The sequence below is a fragment of the Equus przewalskii genome, chromosome 1, assembly GCF_037783145.1.
Source record: "Equus przewalskii isolate Varuska chromosome 1, EquPr2, whole genome shotgun sequence".
In the NCBI taxonomy this organism is placed as follows: domain Eukaryota; kingdom Metazoa; phylum Chordata; class Mammalia; order Perissodactyla; family Equidae; genus Equus; species Equus przewalskii.
In genome coordinates, this window is record NC_091831.1 from 115,348,451 (window position 1) to 115,365,574 (window position 17,124).

The following is a 17,124-nucleotide window of genomic DNA, read 5'->3' on the forward strand; positions in this document are numbered from 1 at the left end:
TTAGGGGGAGGCATTGAGGATAGAAGCTCCTCTCAAGCAGCTCCTTTGGACACAATGCAAATAATTTTACAGATAGGGAAACTGAGGCACAGAAAACTTAAATCACTTCCTGGTTAGTGGCAAAACTGGCCACCTTTTGGCCGTGGTGAAATGTTCTCAACTTCACATGCTGCCTCTCAGCATCGAGAGCCTGGGGAGCACTGGGAGGAAGGGGGCAGGTACTGTGGGGACAGGATGGGCAGCCCTAACATTAGTAAGTCAGAAAGTCTAAGCTGACTGCAATCACACAGCACACAGAGCCCTTTAAAGCAGTGAAAGAATCAGAAAATGAAAGTGTTTGTCACCCCTAAGGGATAGCAAGTAGCTCCGACAAGGCAGGGGCCAGGTGAGAGTGGCTGTGGCATCACTTGTCTTCCCTCGACCTCTGCGAAAGTTTCTGATGAGGCACCAAATCTGGCCTCCCAGCCTGGGCACATTGATGCAAGAGAACAGATCTTGCCGACTTGCAGCAATTGTTCTAGACAAAAGTTACTCAAGTGAGTTGGTCAGGTGCTAATGCCGCAGAGCTTCCCCGCAGGGAAAACGTCAGGATTGTTCTTACAGATCACCTGCTACCTCCTCATTGCTCCAGAGAACCTTTTAACCTTCATCCTGTTCTGCTCAGTGTGCATCTCCTGAGCTGTCTGTGCTGAAGTGAGCAGATAACGAGATTCAGAGACATTCACCCTAGCTCCTGTCTCTTGTGGGATTTTCTCCTTCTGGTTCAGGGGATGGTGTGCACTTTGTCTTGGCTCAGGCCCACGTGGTCAAGGCTGTTGAGGTTATGGATCAATCCCAGTTTCTTCCCCTCCTTAAATCTCACAGACAGCTAGGGAACGCTGCCACCTGGCAGTGCAAATTGCCTTGTGTAGGAATCTAAACCAGTGAACATCAAATTGAGATAAAAGACTCTTAAAACATTTAAAAAATAAAAATAAACTTGCAGAGCAAGAGTGAACAAAATAGTGAGTCTTCAAAGTTAAGCAAATGCAGTAAAAGCACATTCATGTGATGTTTGGCTAACAAAAGCAAAAGTTTTAAAAATATTACAGATTTCTCTTTCCTTCTTCCTTTTGTTTAATTATTAGTTGACTATCATGTTTAAAAAGGAAATTAACTATGAGAACATACTCTTCTTTAAGATCTGAAAGTTCAAGTATCCTTGATTGAACAAAACATATCTTTTTTAAATTAATGTATTTGTCTTTGTGATATTGGAATGTAGAAGTAAACTGACACAGACACTATGCAAAACAGTATGGAAATTCCTCAAAAAATTGAGAATAGAACTACCATATGCTCCAGCTATTCCACTTCTGGGTATTTATCCAAAGAACATGAAAACATGAATGTGAAAAGATGCATGCACCTCTACGTTCATTGTGGCATTATTCACGATAGCCAAGAGCTGGAAACAACCTAAGTGCCCATCAACATATAAATGGATAAAGAAGATATAGTATATACACAGACAATGGAATACTACTCACCCATAAAAAAAGATGAAGTCTTGCCATTTGTGACAACATGGATGCATCTTGAGGATATTATGCTAAGCAAAATAAGTCAGACAGAGAAAGTCAAAGACCATATGATTTCAATCATAAGTGGGAGATAAAAACAACAACAACAAACAAACACATAGATACTGAGATTAGATTCGTGGTTACCAGAGGGGAAGCGGGGAGGGAGGAGGACAAAAGGGGTGACTGGGCACATGTGTACAGCAGTGGATGGTAAGTAGTCTTTGGGTGGAGAACATGATGTAGTCTACACAGAAATCGAAATATAATGAGTACACCTGAAATTTATATCACGTTATAAACCAATGTTACTGTTACCGAAAGTTCGGTCTCTGAACCCAGTGCCAATCCAAATAATGAGAACAGAGTCTCGAGTGAAAAGGAAAGACAATTTTACTTTGCAGCAAAGTGGAAGGAGCAAAACAATAGCTAGAGCCTCAGGAATTGCTTGCTCCCCATTAAGAAACGGGTAGGGGATTTTATTGGGGGCTTTAAGTAGGAGAGGGGTCTGTGGACTTCTTGGTCAGCATTTTCCCATCAGCCTGCGTTTAGGACTGCTTCCAAGGCGGAGGAGACAAAGGATTCCACAGATGGACATCCTTGGCTGTTTATCTCCATGGTAGAAGGTAGACTCTGACGTCAGGAAGCCGTGAAGTTGGGCCTGGAAAGCTCTGGTTTCTTGATATTCTCTGGACGTTAGTTTCTCTGTAAAAGAACTGTGATTAGCCACAACTTTAGTAGGAGCCCAGCTTGAGCCATGTGGGTTTTACCAATTTGTAACTTCTATTTGGTTGTAAAGCTCAGGGAGTCAGAGGTTAAAGAAACAAATATTTACATACGAGTGCAACTAAAGAAGCAGGGAGCTGGGAGCATGTGCTTTTAGTTCCAGTTCATGTATGCTGGGTTCACTGTAGGGGAACTAATCTCAGGGCTGGTGTTAAGAGCCTGTAACATTACCTCAATGAAAATAAATAAACAAAATACTCAAAAGATAAAATAAAAAATAAAAGTGATATTTTATTGGAAATTGTTTTTAATAGTTTTAACTTGTTTGTTAAGCTGGGATAGCTTAATGAGTTCAACTTTATTTGTAAGAAAACCATGTTCAAATCCCTCAGAACTAATTTCTAAGACTTCAGTCTCCTGAAGGATGCCTTACTCACCCTCGGCCTATATAGTGGATCTTTAAGTTATAAAATGAGATTTTTCCCTTGTCCTGGAAGAAGGAGGAGGAGGAGGCGGCGGTTTCACAGGGATGCTCCTTGCACAGAGAGTTGAATGGGAATCAACTTCTAGATGTCTCCAGTGCCATTCCTAACATCTGCCCCAGAACACGGCAGAATGATCATGTAGATTTTCCTTTTCCATCTTCCCTTTCACAATGGTCTTTTTGACAAAAAAGAAAAGCACACCCTCACTCCTCCTTAACTTCCAACCTCTGAGCTGTGAAACTGCAGGGCGCCAAACAGACAATGTAAAATACTGTCTTTGGAGACAATTCGTCTAGTGATTAATCAGAGCACCATAGGCTTGTCTAGGGCCTCGGGCTTGTCTCTGTCTGCAGGTCTTGGAGATATTTCTGCCAGGGTAGAGTGAGGCATTAGAACCTGGGTCTGTTGGTCTGTGTTGGGCTGTTCTGAATTTGGATACATTGTAGACTGAGGCACTGTGAGGGCTTTCCTCTCTTTCATCCCCCAAATATTGTCAAATAAAGCATCACACTTGAGGAGGAATGCCCTGAGAACAGAACAGAGAGCCCCAGAAAATGTGTCCCCTCCCAATATTTAAATGTAAGTGATTCTTCTCAGATATGTTTATATCCCAAGGACCTGTACAGCTTACTGATGCTGATTCTTTTAAGCTTGACCGGAATGCTTTCTGAGCTACCAGAATTCTTCAGTACACACTGATTCAATCCTGCAGACAAAAACCTTTTGCAATCTTTCAAATTTGGTGTCCTTCTTTCAATAAGGTAGTTAAAGCCTATTTTAACACATCATGTCACAAAATATTCATTCCAGTTAGAGTCCAATGTTATCTTACTTCATTTCATAAGATGTTTAATATTTTTCTATCTCCTTTTAACAAAAAAACAAGTTATATGCTAGTTGTCAGACTGATTCATTCTTACACTTTAATTAAATATATATGAAAAGTTTGACCATGATAGCTAATGCAATTAATCATTTCTGATTTTTATGCATGATTCTTATTTATTTCAGAAAGCTAGATGCCAGTGTTCAATATACAAGCAGATACACATTTTCCACATACTATGCTTCATATGCCTAGCTTCATAAATAACAATATTTTAACTATACATTGCATATTACTAAATAAAGAGGAATAATTATATTAGCTATATATTGCTTTGTTAATGATTGCTTTTAGTAATACATCCTACAAGATGTGCTCTTTAAGTTATTTCTTAATGGTCCTTTGAAAATAATATTCTTTAAAACACCCTGGAAAATAAAGTTGGTCCTTTCTAATTTTATTAAAAAATGAAAGTAAGCCTGATTTGACTGACTAGTTTGCCAACAAGGTCTAGCTTTGCTAATGGGGTTATATGGCAGACATTGTCCATCAACTTAATAAGCTAAATCTGCGGTTTCAAGGTTTCAACCAAAATAAAAATATTTCTAAAATAGGTAAAATGATGAAGACATTTTATAAAATAATATTGTGTTGACAAAGTTATATTGAAATTAAAATTTCAATTTTCCCAATCCTTTCTGATTAAATAAGGTGACTGGAAGTGAAGAGGTGACAGGTATAATTAATTGTCACTTAATACATATTGTGAAAGTTTGTTTGGTTATATTTCCCAGAAATTGAAATAAGGAATAACTTTAATGAATGAGTAATATCGATTTGCAAAAAAAGGTGGTTTTCAATTATTTGATCTCGACAGCATTGCAGGAGGACCTAATTAAGCCATCAGCTGATTATCAATTTAAAAATAAAACAACTTTGGTGATAGATAAGGATATCACTTTTGACATATAACTCAGAAGGAATTCTAAGAATTGAGTAACAATTCTATAACATAATTTTTATCCCCTTCCACATATTTTTGAGAACAAGTTTTCTCCACATTTATATCTGTAGAAATAGAAAACAGAAATAGAATAGATGCTAAATCATGTCACATTTTAGCAAGAAGTAAAATTCATCAATGGAATATGATATAATTTTTAAAAAGCCATTCCATCACATTAAAAGATGTATTTTCAAAAACATTGCTTTGTATGTTGTACCTTGTATGTATGTTGCTTTGTTTGTATATCTGCCTGCCAAAATTTGTGCTCCCCAGGCCTCATCCTATAGTTTTCCCTGGGGAGCTGCTGCTCACCCAGTGACCTCGTGTATAGAGTAGTCATGTGACTACTTCTCACCAATGGAAAGTGAGAAGTCGTGGTGTGGGTAACTTCCAAGCCAAAGTTTTAAGAAGGGGGTGTGTCTTCTCTACCTTTTCCCTTCCTTTCCCCCAGCTGGGTTCTGCTAAGATGATGAAGCCCTTCAAGAATAGAGGAGCCACAGAATAGAAAGCAGCCTGAGTCTCTGAATCACTGGATGGAGAGCCACACACAGACCAGAACATCCACCTGAGACTGGTAAGTGAGCAAAAGATAAACTTCGATTGTGTTGGACTGGAATTTGGTGGTTTGTTTGAGCAGCCATCATTACCTTAAATAATACAATGTTTAATAAGGATTTATCAGGATTTGTAATAAATCTGTGTTGCTTTTCTCCAAACGTGTGTTAATAGTGAATTGTATTAATAACTCAATCCAGAAAAAAATTTTAACAGAGCTTTATGGCTGTGGGAAATTACTTGAAAATTCAATTTCCATTTGTATTCATAATTTTGATATAGAGAAATTTGGCTGGGGTGATCAATAAATATAAAAATGTATCATATTAGGCTAAAATTATGTAATGGAAGGGAACTAGCAAAATGAATTCAAGGAGAAAAGCATGATATAAAATATCCTAATATTAAAGAAGAATTTGTTCACATATAATTTTTAAAGGATGATATCTTGTCTTGAATTGCTACCAAAGTCTTCTTTACTGCTTCTTTAAAATAGTTTAATACTTTAAAAATCTATATCCTATGGTAGATATACAAAATGTTACGAAAGCATGAATTAGTAAGTGGTGGATCTATATGTGCAGTTCGAGGTATCTTTACCATCATTCACTTCACATGTACTTGTTGATTACTCTCTGTGCCAGATTCTGTATTAGAGGCTTTGTAAGGTTGCAAAGGTAAAATACCACATCTACACTCAAGAGTCCTGCCCTCCCACACATGTACACAACACTTGGAGTTTGCAATTGTGTTCTATTTTCTTAATTTTTTCCCAATTTTATTAAGGTATGATTGACAAATAAAAATTGTGATATATTTATTAACAAATAAATCATGCGTACAACATGATTTTTTTAAGGTATATAATGTGATGATTTGATATACATGTACATTGTGAAATGATTACCACAATAAAGCTAGTTAACATATCCCTCACCTCACATAGTTACCGTGTATGTGTGGTGAGAACACTTCAGATCTACTTTCTTAGCAAATTTCGAGTATGTATAAATACAGCGTTATTAACTATAACCACCACGCTGTACATTAGATCCCAAGAACTTATTCATCTTATAACTAAAAGTGTGTACCCTTTGACTAAAATCTCCCCATTTCCCCCAGCCCCAAGCCAATTGCTATGTCATATGATAGTTCTATTTTTAATTTTTTAGGAACCTCCATACTGTTTTCCATAGTGGCTGCACCAGTTAACATTCCCACCAACAGTGCACAGAGTTCCCTTTCTTCCACACCCTTACCAATACTTGTTATCCCTTGTCTTTTTTTATAATAGCCATCCTAACAGGTGTGAGGTGGTATCTCATTGTAGTTTTGATTTGCATTCCCCTGATGATTAATGATGTTGAGCATCTTTTCATGTCCCTGTTGGTCATCTGTAAGTCTTCCTTGGAAAAATGTCTATTTAGGCACTTTGCTCATTTTTTTAATCAGGTTATTTGTTTTTTGCTATTGAGCTGTATATTTTGCATATTAACCCCTTATTGAATATGCGATTTGCAAATATTTTCTCCCATTCCACAGGTTGCTCTTCATTTTGTTGATGGTTTCCTTTGTTTGATGTAGTCCCACTTGTTTCTTTTTGCTTTTGTTGCCTTTGCTTTTGGTGTCAAATCCAAAAAAATCACTGTGAAGACCAGAGTTAGAGATCTTTTTCTCTATGATTTTTTCTAGGAGTTTTGTGGTTTCAGGTCTTATGTTTAAGTCTTTAATCCATCTGGAGTTTGCTATTTTGAACACATAGACTGGCACATCCACTCCACCCTAGAAAATGGGCCTGCGTAAGCAACAAAGTGGCTCAACTCAAAACTGTAAGGAAAAGAGCTGTCTTGTTCATCTAGACATACTGTGCTTTTTAATGATATTTGCGACCTTTACTCCCTAGTATCTCTCTAGTTCTCCCCAAAGTGGTGAAGCCAATAGTAATCCCAGGTTTCCTCAGCTTCTTGAAGACCCATCTGTAACTGGATTCACATCCTCTATCCCAACTTCCACTGATTAGAGGAGCCACTGGATACAGTTCATACCTGAAATGGCCAAGTGAACCAAGGCTTTTCTGAATGGGAATCTTAGAGTTCTGCAAAAACTATAAAACTGATCCAATCTAGGCTAGCTAAGTGAGGTGAGGAAGGAGGAACAAGGTCTGAGCACCAATTAAAAAGTAATAAAACAGACAACAATAAAAATGCTAAATTAAAGATATTTTGAGATTATGGTTGATATTAACTCGGTATGTCAACAGTTTAGTGAGACTGCCAAAAGTTTAAGGCTATTTTAGAGGCATTCATGAAAGCCTTGTTCCAGAACAACAGAGGGATTATTTTTGATCTGTCTGTGCTGGTCATATCACCACGGCCAACAGTGCATTCTATTGTGAGTGCCACACTCTGTAAGCAGCCCTGACAAACTGAAGTTTCCTAGTAAAATCCGTCCACCGCCACCACTCAAAGACATGGGTAGTTATGGGATCAAATTGGGATGAGAAAGATGTGATGTTATTGTAATGCCTGAGTTTACAAACTCTTTTGACATTGCATAATTCCCCTGCAATATAATACACAAAATGACAAATAAATCTTTCAAAAAGTGACCAATAGTATCTCTCTCTTAATGGCCTCCAACCCAAGAACTCCAGAAGTGATCAAATAGAGGTCCTGATCTTCAGAGCATAGTCTACAGAAATTACAGAGTGCTATACTTTAATTTACTGTGAAGAAACATTTTTTATTAAACAAATAAAGTAAGTTTGAAGATTATGAATCCCCTAACTTGGGAGTGATCTGCAGGAGAGGTACGGTAGAAGGGCAGCTAGTTGGATTAGATAACCCCAACTCTAAACGGATGGATCCCAAGGCTGCTGGAGTTCTACCTTTTACCTTGGATGTGGGGGGAGAGGGGAATGGGTAGGACAATCAGTCACCCATCTTCCTTCTCGGAATGGCTTCTGCTGCCACATAAAGGCATGTCCTCTAAGTTCTCCTGATGGTAGTGGCTTTGACTCCATACTACCCTCTTTTCCCAAGCAGCACAGGCAGAGGCCCTGGAATCAACCAAGGAGATATGAAGACACAGGGAATGTGGCTGTTATCTAGGCAGGAAGAGACTGAGCAGAGTGGGACATTGTGCTACTTGGTGGCCTGTGGAAAGTGGGATGAACAGTTTCTATTCCTCCTCCCTCCTAAAAGCCCAGCACCAGAGGACTGGGGAGTTGCATCTGATAGGACAAGGATTAAAAGGCCAGAGAGATGTCAGCCTAATTGGCTTCTACTGTGCTCCAAATATGGGCCCTTTGTGTGGGCCTTTGATGCTTTGGGGATGAGGCTTTGTTGCATGACTATGGAATTCTAAAGACCATAAAAAGTTCAGGGTGGGTCCAGCACTGTTGAGGCATAGGATTAGCCTTTTAGGGCTGGCTCTGGTGTGAAGGCTTAAGGAGGGAGAAAAGAGACCTTCATATATCTGCCTGGTTGCCCTGCTCAGCAACCAGGGCAGGGAGAAGGGCAAGGCTTCAGAGAATATGCTCTCTCCAAGAACAGAGCACACTAGTCTGTTCAAAGCACCCCCTAGATCCTGTTTCTCAGGGCTCGGTGTCTGGTAGGCGACTTGAAGTCCCAGAGGTGTGGAGGATTATGGAAAGCTCTGTGGAGAAGTTGAGAGCCTCGAGAACAATAAGAGTATTTAATTCAATTCAACACACCTGTACTTCAACCTCTCTCATTGAACTGCTCCCACATCACAAATTCTCCACCCTCACAGAGACTTCCACCACCTACCTTCATCCTTTCATCCTGGCCAGTAAGGCTTCCACTCACCTCATAATTCATCTACTGACCTGGAGCCCCAGATGCTGCGTCTCCACCACTTCTCACTGTCACCCAAAAAGTCACCAGCCTCTGACCATCATCAACAGAAGGCATTTTGTATGGATTTCCCTAACATAGTCAAGTCTCTAAAGATTTGAATTCATCATATCATCTTCTAAACCTACTTAGGAAGCTCACTTTTAAAATATGCAGCCTAATTAATCCCTTTAAGAATACACATTATTGTGTATTTGGTTTTCTTGAAGTAGGGTCTGCTTGGCAAATTAAAAGATACAGTCACGAATGTTTTAGAGTTCAAAACTTAAGGCAGCTTCAAAAGAGCCCGATGGATATTGTCTCAGTTTGATTACCACCAGACTATTAATAGCACGTCTACCTTTCTGGAATAGTTGGCTAGGAACACTACAATCAGATGTCTTCCACATTCCCTCTGACTGCACTCTGGTCAGTGCAGGAGCTGCTGCTACATGCAGGTGATGGAAGACAACCTCAAAGGAGAAAAGCCGACATGTGTCCATGCCAAGCCAAGCCATACAAGCAGAAAGTGTTCATAAGACTGACTATTTCATTCACAGAGCCACCAGAAGCCAAAGGGCTTCACCAACATCCCTCCCATTTAAGAACTCACAGACTCAAGAGGATGTCTATGGATTCCTCCAGTTCTATGGCCTCAATTTGAAAAATACTTCATTAATAATTAAATTCTGTCACTTAGGAGGTCAAAAAAGCAGAGGAAAGCATTTGATATTGAATAGCAGGACTGGCTATAAAGGGAAATTATCAATCGGTGTCCAGTTAGGAAAACAGAAACCATTCTAGGTATTTCAAAGTGTTGGAAGGGATGGAGGAGCAAAAAGAGAAAGTTGAGGTTAAATCCATATGACTGGGGAAGCAGAAACAAAAATGGTCTTACCCTAGAGCCCATCACTGAGGCTGATGGAGCCCCTGCTACTGACTGTGCCAATTTGCAGAATGCTGGAGTCTGCTCGTCTGTGGAAGCTGCAGGAACACAAGAGACTAAGGTCACCAGATGTTGCTTGTGCTGGAGCAGAGCCCAAGCTCCATGCTGCTGCTGCTGCTGCCGCCCTGCTTGAGCAGAACCCAAGAGCCCCCACTGGCTGGGAGCTGCTGTTGCCACCTGTTGGAGGTAACTTAATTTTTATTTATTTTTATTTTTTATTGCAGTAACAGTAGTTTATAACATTATATAAATTTCAGGTATACTTTGTTATATATTTTGATTTCTGTGTAGATTACACCATGTTCACCATCCAAAGACTAATTACAATCCATCACCACACACATGTGCCTTATCACCCCCTTCACCCTCCTCCCTCCCCCCTTCCCCTCTGGTAACCACCAATTCAATCTCTGTCTCTATGTGTTTGTTTGTTGTTGTTTTCATCTTCTACTTATGAGTGAGATCATATGGTATTTGACTTTCTCCCTCTGACTTATTTCACGTTGCATAATATCCTCAAGGTCCATCCATGTTGTCATAAATGGCCAGATTTCATTGTTTCTTAAGGCTAAGTAGTATTCCATTGTGTATAAATACCACATCTTCTTTATTCATTTGTCACTTGATGGGCACCTGGTTGCTTCCAAGTCTTGGCGATTGTGTATAATGCTGCAATGAACATAGGGGTGCATGCATCTTTATGCCTTTGTGTTTTCAAGTTCTTTGGATAAATACCCAGCAGTGGGCTAATTGGATCATATGGTAGATCCATTCTTAATTTTCTGAGGATACTCCATACTGCTTTCCATAGTGGCTGCACCAGTTTGCGCTCCCACCAGCAGTGTATGAGCGTTCCCTTCTCTCCACATCATCTCAAATACTTAGTGTTTCTAGTCTTGTTAATTATAGCCATCCTGATGGGAGTGAGGTGATAACTCATTGTAGTTTTGCTTTGCATTTCCCTGATAGTGATGTTGAACATCTTTTCATGTACCTGTTTGCCATCTGTGTATCTTCTTTGGAGAAGTGTCTGTTCAGATCTTTTGCTCATTGTTCAATTGGTTTTTTGTTGTTGTTGTTGAGGTGTATGAGTTCTTTATATATTTTGGATATTAACCCCTTATCAGATATATGGTTTGCAAATATCTTCTCCCAGTTGTCAGGTTGTCTTTTCGTTTTGGCGATGGTTTCCTTTGCTGTGAAGAACATTTTTAGTTTGAAATAGTCCCATTTGTAGATTTTTTCTGTTGTTTCCCTTGCCCAGTCAAACACGATACTTGAAAATATCCTGCTAAGACTGATGTCGAAGAGCATACTGCCTGTTTTCACTAGAAGTTTTATGGTTTCAGGTCTTACATTCAAATCTTTAATCCATTTTGAGTTAATTTTTGTGTATGGTGAAGGATAGTGGTCTAGCTTCATTCTTTTGCATGTGGCTGTCCAGTTTTCCCAACACCATTTATTGAAGAGACTTTCCTTTCTCCACTGTATGCTCTGGCTCCCCTGTCGAATATTAGCTGTCCATAAATGTGTAGGTTTATTTCTGGGCTTTCCATTCTGTTCCATTGATCTGTGTGTCTGTTTTTGTGCCAGTACCATGCTGTTCTGGTTACCATAGCTTTGTAGTATATTTTGAAATCAGGGAGTGTGATAACTCCAGCTTTGTTCTTTTTCCTGAGGATTCCTCTGACTATTTGGGGTCTTTCATTGTTCCGTATAAATTTTAGGATTCTTTGTTCTATTTTTGTGAAAAATGTTGTTGGAACTTTGATAGAGATTGCATTGAATCCGTAGATTTCTTTAGGAAGTATGGACATTTTAATAATGTTAATTCTTCCAATCCAAGAGTATGGAATATCTTTCCATTGTTTTGTGTCTTACTCAATTTCTTTCAACAATGTTTTATAGTTTTCACTGTACAGATCTTTCACCTGTTTGGTTAAGTTTATTCCTAGATATTTTATTCTTTTTGTTGCAATTGTAAATGGGGTTGTATTCTTAATTTCTCTTTCTGCTGCTTCATTGTTAGTGTATATAAACACAACTGATTTCTGTTGATTTTGTGTCCTGCAACTTGACCATATTGATTTATTGTTAGTAAAACTTTTTTAGTGGATTCTTTAGGGTTTTCTGAATATAAAATTATGTCGTTTGCAAATAGTGACAGTTTCACTTCTTCCTTTCCAATGTGGATCCCTTTTATTTCTTTTTCTTGCCTGATTGCTCTAGCTAGGACTTCCAATACTATGTTAAATAAGAGTGGTGACAGTGGGCTTCCTTGTCTGGTTCCTGTTCTTAGAGGGATAGCTTTCAGTTTTTCTCCATTGAGAATGATATTAGCTGTGGGTTTGTCATATATGGCCTTCATTATGTTGAGGTACTTTCCTTCTATACCCTTTTATTAGTTTTTTATCATAAATGGATGCTGTATCTTGTGAAATGTTTGCTCTCCATATATTGAAATGATCATGTGATTTTTATTCTTCATTTTGTTAATGTGGTGTATCATGTTGATAGATTTGCAGATGTTGAACCATCTCTGCGTCCCTGGAATAAGTGCCATTTGATCATAGTGTATGATCTTTTTAATAATTGTTGTATTCAATTTGCTAGTATTTTGTTGAAGATTTTTGCATCGATGTTCATCAGTGATATTGGCATGTAATTTTCTTTTTTTATGTTGTCTTTGTCTGGTTCCTGTATCAGGGTAATGCTGGCTTCATAGAATGAGTTAGGAAGCTTCCCCTCCTCATCAATCTTTTGGAAGAGTTTGAGAAGCATAGGTATTAAGTCTTCTTTGAATGTTTGGTAGAACTCACCAGGGAAGCCATCTGGTCGTGGACTTTTATTTTGGGGGAGCTTTTTTATTACTGTTTTGATTTCCTTACTGGTGACTGGTCTATTCAAATTCTCTGTTTCTTCTTGATTCAGTTTTAGAAGATTGTATGAGTCTAAGAATCTATCCCTTTCACCTAGATTATCCAATTTGTTGGCGTATAGCTTTTCATAGTATTCTCTTATAATCTTTTGTGTTTCTGAGGTGTCTGTTGTAATTTCTCCTCTTTCATTTCTAATTTTATTTATTTGAGGCTTCTCCCTTTTTTCTTGGTGAGTCTAGCTAAAGGTTTGTCAGTTTTGCTTATCTTTTCCGAGAACCAGCTCTTGATTTCATTGATTTTTTCTATTTTTTTCTTTTTTTTTTTTAGTCTCTATTTCATTTATTTCTGCTCTGATTTTTATTATTTCCTTCCTTCTACTGATTTTGGGCTTTGTTCATTCTTCCTTTTCTATTTCCTTTAGGTGCCCTGTTAGATTGTTTATTTGGGATTTTTCTTGTTTGTTGAGGTAGGCCTGCATTGCTATAAACTTCCCTCTTAGAACCACTTTTGCTGTATTCCACAGATTTTGTTATGTTATATTTTCCTTTTCCTTTGTCTCCAGGTTTTTTTGTTTTTAAGATTGGCACCTGAGTTAACATCTGTTGCCAATCTTCTTTTTTTTCTTCTTCTTCCCCACAAAGCCCCCCAGTACATAGTTATATATTCTAGCTATAGGTCCTTCTAATTATGCTATGTGGGATGCTGACTCAGCATGGCTTAATGAGTGGTGCCATGTCCGTGCCCAGGATCCAAACCAGCGAAACCCCGGGCCACCAAAGCAGAGCACACGAACTTAACCACTTGGCCACAGCCTCTCAGAGGCCACTCAGCCTCTGTCTCCAGGTATTGTTTTATTTCCCTTTTGATTTCTACATTGACCCAATTGTTGTTTAGTGACATTTTGTTTAATCTCCACATATTTGTGGCTTTTCTGATTTTCTTTCTGTAGTTGATTTCTAGTTTCACACCTTTATAGTCAGAAAAGATACTTGGTATTATTTCAATCTTCTTAAATTTATTGAGACTTGTTTTGTGGCCTAATATGTGATCAATCCTGGAGAATGTTCCATGTGCATTTGAAAAGAATGTGTATTCTGTGGTTTTTGGATGGAATATTCTGTATATATCTCCTAAGTCCATCTGGTCTAATGTGTCCTTTAAGGCCAATGTTTCCTTATTGATCTTCTGTTTGAATGATCTATCCATTGGTATAAGTGGAGTGATAGAGTTGCATTAATAATAGTCTATTATTGTGTTATTGTCTACTTCTCTTTTTATGTCTGTTAATAATTACTTTATCTATTTAGGTGCTCCTATGTTGGTTGCATAGATATCTACAAGTGTTAAATCCTCTTGTTAGATTGTTCCCTTTATCATTATGTAGTGCCCTTCTTTGTCCCTTGTTACAGTTTTTGTTTTAAAATCTACTTTGTCTGATATAAGTGTTGCTACTCCCACTTTCTTTTCTTTGCCATTTGCATGGAGTATCTTTTTCCATCCCTTCACTTTCAGTCTGTGAGTGTCTTTAGGTCTGAAGTGTATCTCTTGTATGCAGCATATATATGGTTCTTGTTTTTTTACCCAATTGGCTACCCTCTGCCTTTTGATTGGAGCATTTAGTCCATTGACATTTAAAGTAGCTATTGATAGATATGTACTTATTGCCTTTTTTTTTTTTTTTACTTTTTTTCTGGGTTTTTAGTAGTTCTGGCTTTGGAAGGTGGGGCTGATCCCCAAGTGGCTGTTTGAGAAGCACAGGTCTTCTGCCACTAAGCCCATGGCCCACAGGTCCACACCCACTTTCAACACAGTCCTGGCCTGTGCACACTTCCCAACCCCCTGGAGCAGACCCAGTCGCCCCACTGCAGAGGCCCACACACACTCCATCAATGCCCCACAGTCCTCACCTGCTCTTCACCCATGCCCTACCCCACAGAGGCAGACCCACTCACCTGCCTGCAGAGGATACAGGCACCCAGTCTATGCAGGCCAGAAAGATGCCTGAGGCCTTGCTGTTGGCTGGCTGGGGCCACTCCCTAGGGCTGCTGCCTGCCCTGACTTAGCTGGATTAAATCAGTGCTCTATTGGGAGGGGCAAACCCTGGGTTAATGGGCCAGTGGAAGAATTCCAATGGCATGTGCCAGCATCTGTGTCAGCACACCTGTACTAGGTCAAATAACGGCTGCTGCCAATGTCTCAGTCTCCAGAGAGGTTTGACCTTGCAAAGACGCACCCAGAGCCTATCAGGTGAATCTCTTTTTATCAAAGGATTTTGCTCCTTTTTTTTCTGGTGATTTTAGGTTTCTTTCTGAAACAGGTGAATTTATGCTTGGGTCCTTTAAGAACTGGTTTTATTCTGCTTATGTCCAATAGCTTTCTAGGGGTATTCCCTGTTTCAGTTAATAAACAGCAAAGCCAGATATTATGAGACTCATCTCAGTTGTGCTGAGTCCGAAGGATGCTTATAGCTGCAACACTCCCCTGTTCAGGTCCCCTACTCCTCCAGGGAAGGCTTCATACCTTAGGATTGCTCCAAGCCAACTGAACATGAAGCACCACAGCTTTTGAAGATGGCTATTTTCTATCCAGACAGGAATTTCTGCCTCTTCCACCTCAGTCAGGACTGTCCCTTGTCACAGGTGTCCTTTTTATCCAGTTTTCAGTTCTCTCTCAGGGCTAATTTTTCCAAAAATAGTTGTAACTTGGTTGAGTTCATGGAAGGAGCTGCGTTCAGAGTCCACTTATGCCACCATCTTGACACTCTCCTGGAGAGGACTTTAGAAGTAGAAATTTTAAAAAGGCATCTCTTCTTTCTGAAAAAGAGAAAAGCAGCCCCTGTGCATGGGAGCTGACTTGCCATGCACAGCTAGGCCTTGGAGTTCTCCTGTGAACATGAACCATTTCACATAACATCATTATCACAGAAGGCTACTCACTTTGATCATGCTGGTATAATACAAAAACAAGAGCACTCCATAACCATGTGTGAACACAGATAAAACCTGAACACTGTGCAAACCACCAGACCAAACATGCCCCATTATGGCTGTTATGAGTGACTTCTGCTTCTTCGCCAATGACAGTTTGGGCCTCACCCTAGTCACCCTTCCTCCTTCTAGATTAGATTTGTTAAGATACCTAATCATTGAATTACCCTCTTGCTTCCTGGCAGCATCTAATACAGAGAAATCTCCTCTTCCTTAAACTCTCACCAGAGTCACCTACACAAGCCCAAACCTTATAATAGTTTCCTTCTAACATTGTCTTGCTGAGACATCCTCCAGGTCCCATGGTGTGTGTTCTCCTTCACTGTAGCAAGTACTAAATCCAACCTGTTCAAGCACATGTGTGTTCCTAGTGGTCTCTGGCTGGAGGGATTTACACTGCCAACTTCCAATCTGCTGCCAGTGAGGGATATTGAACTCAGACCATCACCTTGGAAAGGTGACCAAAAAAATGCTCAAAAAATCCTGTGGTTGTCACACATCTGGCATAGTCTAGGCAATTAAGCACTGGATGAGAACCAAGGCTTACTGAGGTGTCACCACACACTACAAAAAAGGGGTCGGTAGACAGGGGGAATTACACAATGCTTGTTTTAAATCACCTGGATCTGTCCTCCCTGTCTCTCCTCTTTGCTCTCATCAGTTTTCCTTGTTCTCATCTCTTTATCCTTTCCCTCTGAGTGCTAAAATAATTTCCACTTCACTAATTCAATTTTCTATCATATCTAGTCAACTGCTGACTCCCTGCTGTAGTACTTGCATGATATTGGACTTTGTCAGGATGAGATGCATTCAGTTACAGATGCCTCTAGGTCTCCACCCACGTCCTTCACCAGCAAAGAAGAGTGGAAAGCTCTATACTGTAATATTGAATGACTAATCCAGGACCCAGAAGCCTGGGCTAGGTGAAAATGGAGCTTGGGCTAGAATCAGCTCTAATTGAACCACAAGGACTAAGAGTGGGAAAAGGGTAGTTCCCAAGAAAAGCTAGAGGTGCTGTGATCAGAATTAGGGAAAAAGGATCTGAGCAGGGAAAAACAGTAGATGTCCACTACAGCACTCTTAACTGCTATTGTTGTGTACCTCCCTACATTGGGTGTGAACCCGGGCATTTCCTGGCTTCTTTCTCGATGCTACTACTCATGCCAAAAAACCCTCCCAGGCCATTTTTTTGCTTGTCATTGTCATCAACATCAGCATTGACCCAGGTCTGTCATGGTCATGTCATGGTTTTTGGAATTAACAGATTCCAAAAACTACTGATGCAAAACTTGTCC

The 17,124-nt window shown here is 39.5% G+C and overlaps 1 protein-coding gene across 2 annotated transcripts in view; it reads right to left on the reverse strand.

Annotated features, from left to right (window-relative positions):
• Positions 1-1,937: 1,937 nt before the first annotated feature.
• TMED3 (transmembrane p24 trafficking protein 3) overlaps positions 1,938-17,124 on the reverse strand; it is a 52,531-nt gene continuing 37,344 nt past the window's right edge. The window contains exons 4-5 of one of the 2 annotated variants that reach the window (XM_070573003.1): positions 9,916-10,001; positions 1,938-2,278 (exon numbers count right to left, since the gene is read on the reverse strand). In XM_070573003.1, the coding sequence (XP_070429104.1) occupies positions 2,171-2,278; positions 9,916-10,001 (194 nt within the window). In that variant the 3' untranslated portion in view covers positions 1,938-2,170. The remainder of the gene's footprint in view (positions 2,279-9,915; positions 10,002-17,124) is intronic. The other variant, XM_070572993.1, reaches the window with a different exon arrangement.